Below are 15,086 nucleotides of genomic sequence, written 5' to 3' on the forward strand. Positions count from 1 at the left end.
TTCATCTGCCTATCCATCCAACTACCCAACTACCTCTTCACCCACCCATCCATTCATTCATTTGTCTACCTATCTATCCAACCGCCCAACTACCTCTTCATCCATCCACCCATCAATCCACTCATTCATATGCCTATCCATCCAACTGCCCAACTACCTCTTTGTCCATCCGTCCATCCATTCATCTGCCTAACCATCTAACTGGCTATGTACCTCTTTGTCTGTCTGTCCATCCATCTACTCATTCATCTGCCTATCCATCCAACTGCCCAACTACGTCTTCATTCGTCCGTTCGTTCGTCCGTCCGTCCGTCCACCCATCCATCCATCCATCCATCCACCTATCCATCCAACTGCCCAACTACCTCTTCATCTGTCTGCACGTCTGTCCGTCCATCCATCCAGTCATTCATCTGCCTATCCATCAATTCATCTACCTACCTAGCTATTGATGCATCCACAATCCATCCTTTCATCCATCCACTCGTTCATCTACCTAACTACCTCTTTGTCCATCCGTCCATCCATCCAGTCATTCATCTGCCTATCCATCAAATTGCCCACCTACCTCTTCAGCCATCCATCCACTCATTCATCTGCCTATCCATCCAACTGCCCAACCACCTGCCCGTCCATCCATCCGTCCGTCTATCCATCCATCCACTCATTCATTCATCTGCCTATCCATCCAACTGCCTAACTACCTCTCCGTCCGTCTGTCCGTCCGTCTGTCCGTCCATCCACTCATTCCACTGCCTATCCATCCAACTGCCCAACTACCTCTTCGTCCATCCATCCATTGATTGATCCATCCATAAATGCATCCATACAGCCTCTTAGATGTAGTTCAGTCTTTCACTATACAGGTGCCTAGAAATAGTTCAGTTTACCTTGTTGTGCTATTCCGAGCTTACTTTTTGCTCACTCATCTGTAGTAATTACTTTCCAGAGAAAATGATTTGTAGTAGGGAAAATGTGTGAAATACAGTTTAACACAGAAATTACCAATCATGGCCCTTGCCCTATGACCAAAACATACTGGAAACAGCTGTCACAGCAGCATTGCTAGTGTTTGCAGCTACTTACCAATACAGGTAGGTACATCGGGTTCCCATTTGCTGTTTTCATCACACCTAACCAGACTAGGGCCTTTCAGTTTGAAATAGGCATTGCATTCAAAAGTAATCTTGTTGTCATATCGAAATGGCTCCCGGAAGTAAGATTTCATAGTTCCATTGGCAAAAACTGGACTTTCGCAGTGGACATCTGCAAAGAAAGGTCAAAAGGAAAGACGTCACACAGTGTCATTTGCTAGAGCCCAGGTATGTATTCACTGGAGGCAGTCTCCCTGCTTGGTCCCCAGTTGTTCTGTCCTTAAAGAGCTCCTGAACTTGAGGGAGTCTCCCATAGTAGAAAGATTCACCCCATCCTGGCACCAATGAATCCCCAAATTAAAGATTAAGAGGTGCCTTCAGCTCAGGCTTCGAAAGCTGCAGATTTGCTCCTCATTTGAACCTTAAGTGGCTTGGAGTGGCTCAAATACTTCTGCCTTGACCACTACAACAAGGTGAAAATGGTTGAATTAACTTTGGACACCCTTCCTGCAGACTGGGTGGTTGGTCATGAAGGTTCATCTTGACCTAGTTGGCTTTTTAATGTCAACATGAGTCCCCTGGCCTACATCATTGAATCTTTCAACACGCCATTCCATTTCCACACTGACACACACAACTCATGATCAGGCTAGACAAGAGGCACCCACATCAAAGAAACATGATAGCCTGCCTGGCCTGTGTATGGGATTGAATTTTGTATATATGAATGGTGACAGAAAAATAGACATAATACTCAGTGGGCAGGAGTGGGTCTCGCAGAAACCATAGAACCGAGTCGACAAGCCCTGGCACTCCTTGCATGTCTGAAGGGGTCCCCAAAGTAATTTCTAATCTCCACACTCTGCAACCGCTGAAGCTCTGATTTTCACTCGCCACTGAAGGTCCAAAATCTCTGTAGCTGAGACCCACCAACTGTCATGAAAATCTTATTCTGTTGTTGACTTCAAGTCCCATAATTCCCTTAGTACTGGGATGAGGAAGAGGCCTGAAAAACAATGCCTCAGAAGTGGTCAGTTAGTTAGGGCTAATAACCCACACCTGAGAGAGGTAGAGAGGCTTAAAAGCCCCCCTCAGGTGCAGGCCATTAGATGGAGATGGAGCAGCAGCAGTAGTAGCATCAGAAGGAAAGCACTTTGTCCAAGCAGATGTTCCAAGAAAGAAGGGACCCCGGGAATTTAGTCAAGCAGATTGCAGCTGCCTGTACTGAGAGGGTCCTTTCCCCTATAAATCTGAAGTACAGAGACTGCAGAGCAGGAAGCGTGTAGGAGACCGTGATTGAGAGTTTGTATGCAGCCGAGGGTCTCCAGAGCAAAGTGAGCTCCATGACTGCATGGCAAGAATGAAAACAGCTTCAAGTGTAAGTGTTTCCATTCAGAAGACGCTGGAGCGGTGGAAGTCCTTCAGCACGCGAAGGGATCGAAGACAGAAGCCAGTGTTACAGAGCATTCTACTCCCTTGCTCAAACAAATGCAGGCAACAGTAGCAAAGAAGAATCACTCGCGTATGAGGTAAGTGCTGCTAAACTGACCGTTGCTTGTCAGAAAATGAAGGCAATATAAGTAGCACTCACATATGAATGAAACGATCTGAATGGCGCTAATTAAACATTAGATTGCATAAAACAAATGAAATACTATCACGTGTGACTAAAATTGATTCTGAAGTGAAAGTTAACTGAAGAGTCGTTGGTGAAGCAGTAGAAAGCATTGTAAAACAGAATTGAAGTGACTGAACTTTAAGAAGTGGGAGTTCCAGGGAACAAGCATTGCCCACAGCCAAGGGTGGTACAAGCACTGCCTATAGCCAAGAGTGGTACAGCATTCCCTGCAGCCAACAGTGATACAAGCATTGCCAAAGCCTATAGCTGTGTATATATTGCCCAGAGTCAAAAGAGACTAATAACCAGGCATGCCACAAAGCTAATGGGGCCAACAGAACGAGAAGGGGCGAATGCAATGTCAAAAAGGGATGAAGCTTGTTCATTGTGATTGGTTCATAAAATTGAAGCTGGTATAAAATCTCACATTAACAAAGCCAAAAGGAGGAAAGGTGGCATTATATCCTTAAGAGCATTTTGGTTGTTGATGTTGCAGAAAGACAAAAGTGGCAAAAAGGGCTGCCCTTCTTGAAGGTGAATGTTCGGAAGAAAAGTGACTTCCTACATGAAGGTGTTGAGGAGCACAAATGTGAATATTGTCATTTCTGAAAAGTTGTTGAAACTCACAAAGTTACAAACTGTTGAAGCTGTGTTACACATTTGGTTGTCATTAGATTCAGAACTTCAAAAGCACTGCTGAATTTGGAAAGCTATCAGGCAGGCGAGTAGACCTGCATGGTGAATCTTTGTAGAAGTGGGCCTGATCTGAAAGTAAATCCGGTGGCAGTAGAAGTGCTGTGAAGTTATCCTGACAAAGATACCAATTGTGATTTATGATGGTGAAAGGAAAGCTGCGCAAAGCCTGACCAAGAATATCATTGATGCTATTTGTTTGACTGAAATATCTGTTCTATGAAGAAAAAGAGGCATTCTTTTTGGACATTGGATTACTGGAACTTTTCTGTTGACAAGTTGAAGGTGTAAAGTAATAAAGTGAAACTTTGTTGCAAACCTGGATTTCCTTGTTTATTTTTCTTGACCAATGAAACTGAATCCAACTTAAAATCTGGGGAAGAGGAGATTACTCAGGTAACAGAATACCATTGTTGTTGTTGTGAATTGCCATATATATATTTTTTTTCTTGTGTATTTTATGTATAAGTGAGAGGATTCTCTGTTACAATATTTTCCTTAGTTCACATAAGGCAGGCAAAATTTTCATCAGAGTAGGGATAGTGACGCGTTACTGGAGACCTTTGATTTAATAAAATGGAAAACTTTGAGAAATCATCTAAAAGTTGTCTGCCTCACATTCCTGACCCCTCACAGTGACCTGTAGCAGTGAGAATGGTTGGTGTGAGAGTCAATAAAGTTGAGGTGTAATTCCCTTTGTGATCTGTCAAGAGTGGACTTGTTATATGTTAAATTGTTAAATATTAAATGTTAAAGGTATTTGTACCGCGCACCGTCACCAATGGAATTGGTCCCAAAGCGCTCAGGCGGATCTGGAAACGAGAAGGCAGGGTGGGTTAGTAACGTGAAGAGAGAGTAGGATAGTGAGAGAAGTGGTGTCCTGTTGGCAGCTTCAGTTCGGTATACACCATGCGCTAAGCTTTCGTGCAAGTATCGGATCGATGTCAGTCCTCATGTGCTGTTGCTGCAGCTTATGTGTTGTTTGTTTGTTGTTGCGGTGTGGTGAAGTGCATGCGTCTTGCTGTGCGAGAGTTGGTTGTGTGAAAATTTGTGTGAGTTAAGTATGCCGAAATGTTTCGCTTTTTTGTTAGTGAGTTATATGTCTCGCAGCTGACCTTCTCACTTTGGCTAAGTGCCTAGATTTGAGAATCCTGTATGGTGGAGCAGAGGCCCAGGTCTCACAGTACTACGTTTCACCATACAATAGACAAAGATGGAGGCTATACCTAGATTTGAGCCCCGTATAGTGGGGGAAAGGTCTAGGTTCCACAGTAAGTGGCTTTCACCGTATAATAGACAGAGATGGCGGCTACAACTAGATTTGAGAATCCTGTAAAGTGGGAGAGAGGTCTAGCTTGCATAATACATTACGTTTCACCATACAGTAGACAAAGAAGGAGGATATACCTAGATTTGAGAATCCTGTAAAGTGGGAGAGAGGTCTAGCTTGCATAATACATTACGTTTCACCGTACAATAGACAGAGATGGAGGCTATACCCAGATTTGAGAGTCCTGCAGAGTGAGTGTGACGCAGGATAATGTTCATAATTCTAACTAAATGTGGCACTTGCTGACATTCACAATTTTAACTATGTGTGGCACTTGCTAATATTCACAAACCTATCTAGATGGGATGGAAGGCAACATTTACATTCTTTTCTAGGTGCGACGGAGGTTAATGTTCACAAGTTCTATCTAAGTGTGGTCATTGTTATCATTCACAGTTCTATCTGGGTCCGGGGCAGGCTAATGTACACAATTCTGTCTCAGTGTGACACTTGCTACCATTCACAATTCTATCTAAGTGTGGCACTTGCTGGCGTTCACAATTCAATCGAAGTGTGGCACTTGCTAGCATTCACAATTCTATCCAAGTGTGGCACTTGCTAGCATTCACAATTCTATCCAAGTGTGGCACTTGCTAGCATTCACAATTCTATCCAAGTGTGGCACTTGCTAGCATTCACAATTCTATCTAATTATGGCACTTGCTAACATTCTAATTTCTGTCTGGGTGCGACGCAGGTCAATGGTAAATGGTATATTAACCATGTATAAAGATGGAGGCAACGCATAGATTTGCGAGTCCTGGATAGTGGGAGAAAGGCCTAGGTTTCATAATGCAGCAGGTTTCAGAATATAATACAGTAGTTTTAGATGTAAAGCAGACACAGATGTTTTGATATACCTACACTTTAGAGAAGATTTATAATGGGCGAATGCTAGTGTTGAGTGTTCCCTAGGAGGGTGATGCAGGTGACATTCGCCTGGCAAGCTATGTTCTTAGGTAAGGTATTGTAGAGTGGCAGGGCTTTCTGGAGTAGACCGAAGCGCTGATCACGCTGTATGTATATATTTCCAATTAAAGCACAAAACATCTTTTGGGCAGGCTCTGAGGATCGGGCTTTGGGGTTAACTCACCTTGGCTACATGGTGGTTCCCAATGGTGAGAAAGCCTTGAGAGAGTTCAGGGCAGAGAGGTTGAGTTGCAGGTTCTAATGCGAGCGTGTATGCCTCCATTTGGGTTTTGTACGATCGGACCGAAAAAAAAGGTACGACCGTACAAACTGACTGAAAAATGCTACCACCAAAGGATCAAACACCAAAAGTTCGAACCTTTGGTGGTAGCATTGCAGGTAAGTAAAAAAAAAAAATAAAGACTGTGGGACTGCGGGTGTGTCCCCCGCAGCACCCCACTCACTATACTGTGTGGCATAGTGAGCGGGGTTTGTGGGGGACACCCCCGCAGCACCCCCACAAAAAAAAACAGGGGCTGCAGGGGTGTCCCCCGCAACACCCCCCTCACTATACTTTAAAGTATAGTGAGCAGGGGTTGTGGGGGAAACCCCTGCAGCCCCCATAGTATGTCAGTGTGTTCACATGAGAAAGGTGTAGTTTGCACCTTTCTCATGAAAACTTTCCGGCCACGGCAAAATCAGCCGCGGCCGGATCACTTAGAATCTCCATTTGCACAGTAGCCAACACATGTCTGTGTGGAGAGAGTGTATGAATGGGGTGTCCCATGGTTGAGGATGCTGAGACTTAGGGGTGAAAGTAAGCAGTGGGAGGTGAGAGGAGAATGAGTCATATAGTAGGTATAGAAAGCTGAGAAGGCAGTGATGGTGGAAGAGGAAGCAGGTGTGAAGGAGAAGAGTGAGAAGTGTAGGTCAGCGAGAAAGGGAAGAATGGGAGAAGTTTTAAATTTTCTTTTGGTAAAAGGTGAGATTTCTGAGAAGTGGTTGCAGAGGGAAGGCTTTAAGATAGGGGAATCAAAAGAGAGGAAATGGCATTGGAAATTTGTGAGGCATTGAGGCAGGAAAAGAGTAGGTGTCTGATGCCTCCATCTCTGCCAGTAAGTGGAGGAGAGTGGATGAAGGATAGTTTGGAGTCATGTAGGGCCGCCAGAGTGGCAGTGTCAGATGGAAATATCCAGGTTTCAGTAATAGCAAGAAGGTCTAGGGGAGGAGAGCTGGAGTAAAAGTGGTCAGTGATAAAGGAGGTTTTGTTACATACAGATGGAATATTCCAGAGTGCAATGTTCAGTTGATTAGGTAAGGAAGCAAAGAGACGTTGAGTCTCAGGGGAAGAGAGGTGAGGTGGCTAGGTGTTAGAGAAGACGTGGTTAGCTTATCGGCTTTGTTTCGTAGAAGGAGGTGGAAGAGAGATGGAGTAGTGGGAGTTTTTCAATTTGTGAGTTTTATAATAGGGATATGCGAGGAATCCCAGTATGTCATCACTGCTTCCATAAGGGGAGCCCCTTTCCATGAGGCCAGGAAGGTGAGGCCGCTGTCCGATAGTCCCCATGGGGGTGGTGATCACGAGGTGGATCTCATGGGAGGGGATGACTATTTTGGGAGAACGCAATATTCACATAACACCCCCACCTCTCCTTCAGCCCCACTCTCTTCACCTCCTACCCTCCGATCCCATATACTTCTGTAGTAGGCAAGAAGTAGAAAGGACTGAGCCGTGGAAGAATAGGGATGAACATCATGATCCAAAACAAGAAAGGACTGAGACAAGGAAGAGGTGTGGATATGCAGGGATCACTCCAAGGAACTGACCTGAATGGTCTAGCTTTCAACTGCAGACCTGGATAGGAAGGGGCATAAAAACTGCCAAAGGACTTACCCAAAATGTCAGATGCTATGGAGAGGAGCCGCAAGAGGGGACCTAAGCTTGCAGAGGTAGGCAGCAGGAGCAGACCCAGGCATAGAGACGCTGAAGGGGTGGTCTCCACGGGATGCACAGAGAAAGTCGAAGTGCTGGCTGCAGGAAGCTCCAGCAGCACAGCACAATAGGAACACGTGTTCTGGAGAGAAGGGAGAAGCCGAAGTGGGTCTGAAGCTGTAGAGCTGCTGCAGCAAGCCAAAGAGAGAGCCCCAGAAAGCCGGCAAAGCAATGACGGACCCTGGGAAGCCTGCATCAACCAGAGGGCTGCAGCCAAGACCCTAAAGGTATTTGGGTGGCTGAGCCTGTGGTTGGGGACAGGCAGAAGGTACAAGAAACCCTGAGAAACATAGTGGATCAAACTTTACCAAGCTACAGTAACAAGGTGATTAGCGTTTGGGACCCTTACAAGAAAAGGACATACCAAATACCAAGAAGGTATAATCTTCTTCGCGGCTGTGCTTGGAGGCAAGGTGACCCAGGACTGTCACATAAGAGAAACAATAAAGAGAACTGCGAGGGTGGTACATATGAAGACAGTACTTGGCAGGGGAGTAAACCAAGTCTGTATGTAAAATCAGGAAATCATAAAGAGAACTGTGAGAATAATACAGAGGAACACAGAGCTTGACAGGTGAATAAACCTGATAGAGAAGGACATCAGGTTTGCCAACCAGGGTCAAGGACCCATCAGAGTTTGAAGAAGCATCCAAACTCCTCTTCTTCGTCGCAAGTGCCTGGTAGGAGGAAACCAGGACTGCCAACCAGGGTCAGGGGCCCACCCCAGCTTGGAAAAGCATCAAAGCCACCCTTTTTCGTAACAGTGGCTGGTAGTAGGGAACCAGGTCTGCCAACCAGAGTCAGGGGCCCACCACAGCTTGGAGAAGCATCCAAGTCACTCTTCTTCATTGCAGTGCTTGGTAGGAGGAACCCAGGCCTGTCAACCAGGGTCAGGGGCCCACCCCAGCTTGGAAAAGCATAAAAGCCACTCTTATTCGTAACAGTGCCTGATAGTAGGGAACCAGGTCTGCCAACCAGAGTCAGGGGCCCACCACAGCTTGGAGAAGCATCCAAGCCACTCTTCTTCATCACAGTGCCTGGTGGGAAAAATGCCAGGTCTGCCAATCAAGGTCGGGGACCCCGGAGAGTAAGAAGAAGCCTGAAGAGGGCCAGTTGTGGAACAGAGACACTTCCCCACCAATTGTTGAACTGTGTTACAAGCCTAAAGAAGGTTGGGGAAGCAAGATATTCCACCAACACTGCAGGAACTGATAAACGCAGAACTGTCTTTTTATCCAGGGAAAGGGAGTTAATTATCTGGGCTAGGAAGACCTTCTTTTCATTTAGATGAAACTTAAAGTGTGAGGGACAGAGCTAGGATTCTGACATTGGAAATTGGGACTTTTGCTTTTGATATCCTGACCATGACATTAGTAATGTTAGTTGAGGCAGGGAACTCCCTCTTAGAGTTAGGGCAAGATGAGGGCTTCCTTTTCATTTTTTCACTTGAACAATAGTGTATACCAGCCACCATGACCCCTCCGTGGCAGAGTCTTACTTCTGCACCCTTAGGAGAAAGTTGTAGCGGGATTGCAGAAAGCATAGGGAGAGGCAAGTAGGAGGAGCAGGAGTGAATGCATTATAGGTGAGTAGCGCAGTGTGGAGAGAAAGCACAGTAATTAGGAAGCTGGGTGTACTCACAGGGTGCTGCAGGGAGGAAGGCAAAAGCAAAGGCTCATAGGGGAAAAGGCAAAGAGGCTGGCCAATGACTGGTCTTCACCCTTCACAGTTCCGCCCTTCACTGGGACGCCCCTGACTGGATGCCACTAGGGAGTTCAGAAGTGATGACACACGCTCTTGTCACCTGATCGCCTAGTCCATAAGTGGTTGGTCTATGCTATTGTCCGTGATGCAGCTGGGACGAGCCGATTTTTTTCATAATTGATTTTTCCAAAAGTTTCAATTAAAAGCAGAGTTAAATTATTATTTCTCGCCCATGAACCTTATCTGCCAAGTTTCTGACTCATTTTCATTTTCTGCTTTGCCTTTCCTGCTTGCTTATCAAGACCCTGGCACCGGTCCTGCTTCAGGCAGAAGGACCTCCTGCTCGGATCAGTTGCCCCAGCAGCGCAGCACGCACTCTTGTAGAAAATGAGAGGCAACAGACAATGATGGCTGGAGATGTCAAATGGCTTTAGAACATTACGAGTCGGCTGTAAAAAGGGATTGTCATATTACGAATGAGGTGTGATGTCACAGCTCACTTGTGGTAGGAAAATAAACTGCAGCCGTTTTTAGGTAGACTCAATTCCTCTATGATTTATGAGACAACACATTCTTGCATGCTGAGGATACAGCTATAATGTTATTATTATTATCATTATTATTTCAAGAACACTCTCGTATGGGACCTTATTGGCAAAGTCCCTCAAAATCCTTATCATCACAAACACGTGCTCAGGCATCCCATACCCACTCACGAAGACTAGACTGGACCGTAGCACAAGTAGCCAGGGACGTCATTTCACCAAAATGCCAGGGGTAGCAGAAGTGACATCACACGACCCTTGACCTCAAAGGAAGTGATGTAATTTGACCCCACCCCCGAAGGGACATCACAGGAAGCGATGGAACACGACCGTTCAACCCTCGACAAAACAGGAAGTGCCATCACATAGCATTGTTCCTAAGTACACTACGAAAAATATGGTTACAATATCACTGTAATGTGATACACAGTTCACACAAAAATCGATCACCATATGTATCATTAATATCAGTGCGTATAGGCCCATATTCCCAAATTACTGTGAATGCAAACAGACGTCCACGACCAAATGGTAATGATGTGTTATTATATAGCACTTACGCTTAAGCGCTTTATGTAGAACAAATGTACATACAATATCACCCAACCTGTGTTGGTACTCATTTATCAGCATCAGCAGGATGAAAGGCTGAGTTGACCTCACTGGGAGTAGAACCTGCAGATCACAAACACATTGCAGCAGCGAGCGCTCAACCCACTGAACTATTTTACCGGCTATTGTAAGATGAACAATTACATGTCGGATTGTTCTCAAAGTCAGAAAGCAAATTCCCGTACTCGTTACCTCATAGATGCAAATAAACAGCATGCCAGGAAAGATAGACACATTACAACAAAGCCTAAATAGTGGCACACTGAAAGCAAGGGACGCTTTACGTGCTTTGGAATGTCTTGCGATGATCCTAATGGAGACAACAGCTAAAATAACATGCTAAAATTGCAACTTGTGAAAAGCAAAATACATAGTCAGCAATGGATGCTCATTCTACTCTAAATGCTTTTTGGATGTTTTTGTCTGCATTGTGAATTTGAGGTGTTCAAGGACGGACTAAATCAGTGAGTCACCCCCTGAAATGCGCCTAAAATAAACCTTTAATGAGTCTATCAATTATTGTATAGAATTCCAGAAAGACAAATTATTTGTTATTCCTATTCTTTCTTATTTAGGGTCACTGCTCAAAGTGTTACACTTGTGGAACCCCCAGTTTTTTTAAAGAGGCCTGAACAAGAAAGCCAGGCACTCCAGAAACAAAGAGCCACATGGCACAAGCCACAGCACGGGAGCTTCAATAAAAATATATATATATATTTATTTTTCTTTTTAGTTTTTATTAGGGGTAGCCAGGGAGACCTCAGGGGTCACAGTGGCGACCCCTGCTGACCCCCAAATGACGTCCCTGCAAATAGCGCTGTATTCTGCTCTCACTCCGCTGCTTGTCCTTTACACACCATGATGCAAGAATTGAACCCATCACTGCCACTGTAACTTACCTCTTGCACGCCAACTAACCTAAACCCTCCTGTGTCAGTCTAACTTGTCAACCATGGAGACCAGATTCCTCAAGACCCTCCTGATCGACCATCCAAACAAAGAACAGCAAGAGCCCCCCATCACAACTAATTTTGCCAATACAAAACATTCCCAGAGTGCCAATGGAAAGATTACACTTTTCTGGTTCAGTCTCAAGGGTCTTCAACCTTTGCCTCGCCAGACGTTTTGCACTACAACTCCCATGAACCCCAGCAAGCATAGTCAATGGTGAGAGATCATGGGAATCAAAGTCCAAAACATCGATAGAGCCGAAGGTTGCAGACATAACTACCTCGACCTGCCGCCAACTAACAACTTGCAACTCACCTTCAATCTATTAAAACAGCTAGACTACAAAGAACCCCTGTACACACTGCAGCCTTGCACCTGCCCGCACCACCATCACAATACAAAAAACTGCAGTGCCCCTTGGAGCTCGCTAGATGGCCCACAGCATCTTTTAGCCCAGAGTTGTCCGACTCCAGGCCTCAAGGGCCGGAAACCCGACAGGTTTTCAGGATATCCCTCATCAATATTCATGAGCACAAATTTGCATACATTGTAAATTTATCTCATGAATATTAATGAGGGTAGCCTGACAATCCGACATGGATCCAGCCCTCGAGACCTGGAGTTGGTGAACCCTGTTTTAGCCCTATCACAAACCCCTCTGCGCCTACCAGACGTGTCTCACTCTGTGTCCCATCACTGACAGTAAACAGATCTTAGGTCAAGAGCACGCAAAAATGGCACAAAGTAGTGCTCCTTACAAGCTATTATATTTCCTGATTCCAGGCTGGTAAGTGCTGTGCCCATCTTGGCCCATTTGGCCCAATATTGGTTTTATTTAAATAGTATTGCTCCCCCCCGGCCCCTGCATTGCCCTTGAGTCGCTTTCCTGCCTCCCCCACCTCCCGCCTCCCATCCCGCCCACCGCCCGTGATTGGTTCTCCACCTAAGTCATTACTGACCTCTCCAGGGCAGCCCTCTGCCTAGCAGCCCCTGCGGCTAAGGGCCCAAGGCAAAGGGCGGCTCCTACAGAGGCGGCTCCAGGTAGTGTCAGCCGGTGTCCGCAGGGGAAGCAGCAACCAGCCGTCAACCAGGAGCAACCAAACAGTAAGCGTGGCATGGGTGGGGAGTAGAGCAATTACTCTACTCCGGAAAACCCTACCACTCAACATTACCCTTGCTCAAAATTGTGAATGTTAGCAATGCCACACTTGGTTAGAATTGAGAACATTAGCCTGTGCCAGACCCAGAGAGGATGGTCAATGTTAGCAATGCCACACTTGGTTAGAATTGTGAACAATAGCCTGCGCCAGACCCAGACAGGATTGTGAATTTTAGCAATGCCACACTTGGTTAGAATTGCGAACATTTGCCAGAACCGGACCCAGACAGGATTGTGAATGTTTGCAATGCCGCACTCACTAAGAATTGTGACTGTTAGCCTCCCACAGACCCACACAGGATAAACATTCACTATATATTCTGTCATCAAGATCAGCACTGAGATCAGCTTCCTGAGTCATGCTTCTATAATTGTGGGACTTAGTCTGCATCTGATCTAATATCTTCCTTCCCAGGTGCTTGATCCATTGCACTTCATTCACACTTAGATGAAATCATGAGCGATTAGCCTGAGTCACATCTGGATAGAAATGTGAATGTTAGCATGTCCCAGCATGTACCACACTTAGATGGAACTGTGAATGCGGGCATGTTCCTCACTCGAGGGACTTCTGGATGGAAGTAGGTGCCCCACTTTGATGAAATCGCGAACATTGGCCTGAGTCACGTCTAGATAGAAATGCAAATGTTAGCTTGTCCCACACTTGAGTGGAGTTGTGAACATAATCCTGAACCGCATCTAGACAGAAATGTGAATGTAAATGTTAACATACCCCACACGTGTATGACTATGTACCCTGCTTTCCTGTTCCCCATGCTGTTGCTATATATCTGTATCCCCCTCCTGTCACTGCAAACCTAGCCCCTGCCTCTATGTGTCCGTGTGTCCCCTGCCATCCTGTGCTCATGCCTGGTCTTGGGCGCTTTAAAGATAACCATCATATCGCATCTCTACGCTTACTCTCTACTATACACCATCATACAACTAGAACACAGCTATACGCCTGATTAATTCGGCCTAGCTGTTCACATAGAAACACGCCCCCATGAACCTCTCATCACCCTAATAAAACGCAGCTAGCCGAGCACATTCCGCCTTGTTGCTCACATATGCGTCCTTCAGGCCTAAGACAGCCAGAGCCCAGTCTGGGTGTCCACCCACGAGACTCACACATCCAACTGATATCTTCAGCACCACACCTAACGCTAGGATGCAGCTACCACCAGGCAATTACATCAGCTGCACACATATCTGGTGCACCCACGCACTCTACGACATTATCTCTCTCTACTGACCAGAACTATGGTTCCCGAGGGCGTTCAACTTACCAGCGCTTTGAGGTCATACCAATGATATATAGAGCGCTATATAAATGCCAAGTAACATAACATAACATTACTCTCATGACATTATGTGAACATATAGCCTGGACCGTTTCGGCATCACCACATACATAAATGAGCTTTTGGTGCTTCAATAATATCAGTCAGTGGTATGGATGAGAATGAAAAGGGGTCTTTCTTACCTTACAGTTGGCACAAATATCTCTCCATTGGTAGCTCACCTCACTCAGCTGTTTATCGCTGTCCAATACCCTTATTTCCAGCCTAAATTCATGGTCTGAAGTTTAAGGTCCTGCTCCTCTTGGCAAAATAACCTGGTCCCTCCTGCCACCTCCCCCACACGTAAGGCAGCTAGAGTCAATCATTTGTACCTTTGCACCGGGGCGCGGGCCCACTCCATTGATCCTCGCCAACACACTGGATGGTATCCGCCCCAATCATTGAAAGCTCTTCCTTGGCACAGCGGTACCTCACAACTTTGCGGTATTCAAACTCTTCTCGGTCCAACCCATCGTGAGTTCCATTCTCTATGCGGGGTGGTGGTCCACAAACAATGGCTGAATGGGGGGGGGAAGGAAAAGAGAAGGGTTTCAGTGCACTCACCAGCATGGTTGACAATTCCTCCTTACATGATTATTCTACTTGTCTCGGGAGGGTAGGTCGGGGGCAACACGCTCGCCTTGGAAGCAAGACGATGCGGAGCAACACAGGTTCGATCCCCGGGTCCGCGCTTAGAAACTTCTGGGTATTAAGCACGTTATAAATAACCAATTAAAATAAAATACACTATCCGCTGGCGGCATTAAAGTGCCACAAACCTTAATGCATAGCTATCATGGATCATAGACTTAATGTTTCAATGCAAGACACTTTGTATGCTGAGTGGGGCGACTGCACCTTTCTGCGACCCCATCCTCACCTCCTGTTCCATCCTTAAGTCAAGAACAACTGGGACGGAAGTTGCAGTTGTTGGTATATGGAACTCCAGGATAGGCTGTGCACAATTAATGCTTTCTGTCCAGTTGGAGGAGGTTCACTACTATCCTGTGCAAGGATGATTGTGTATCAGGGATCGGCAGACAGTGGCTCTCCAAATGTTTTGGACTTGAAATAACTTTCAGGTCTAGTCAGCATAAGCAATGGTGATGAATCAAGTCTGTAACTCTCCAGATAG

The 15,086-nt window shown here is 45.9% G+C and overlaps 1 protein-coding gene and 1 long non-coding RNA gene across 5 annotated transcripts in view; one reads left to right on the top strand and one right to left on the bottom strand.

Moving 5' to 3' along the window:
* LOC138520848 (uncharacterized) overlaps nucleotides 1-15,086 on the top strand; it is a 253,068-nt gene that overhangs the window by 180,509 nt on the left and 57,473 nt on the right. The gene's annotated exons all lie outside the window — the stretch shown is intronic.
* Nucleotides 1-15,086, bottom strand: part of LOC138520847 (complement receptor type 2-like) — a 309,555-nt gene that overhangs the window by 153,707 nt on the left and 140,762 nt on the right. For all 4 annotated transcript variants that reach the window (XM_069633222.1, XM_069633219.1, XM_069633221.1 and 1 more), the window contains exons 11-12: nucleotides 14,284-14,469; nucleotides 1,087-1,266 (exon numbers count right to left, since the gene is read on the bottom strand). In XM_069633222.1, the coding sequence (XP_069489323.1) occupies nucleotides 1,087-1,266; nucleotides 14,284-14,469 (366 nt within the window). The remainder of the gene's footprint in view (nucleotides 1-1,086; nucleotides 1,267-14,283; nucleotides 14,470-15,086) is intronic.

The sequence above is a fragment of the Ambystoma mexicanum genome, chromosome 13 (assembly GCF_040938575.1).
Source record: "Ambystoma mexicanum isolate Mex_15411 chromosome 13, UKY_AmexF1_1, whole genome shotgun sequence".
NCBI classification, from domain to species: Eukaryota; Metazoa; Chordata; class Amphibia; order Caudata; family Ambystomatidae; genus Ambystoma; species Ambystoma mexicanum.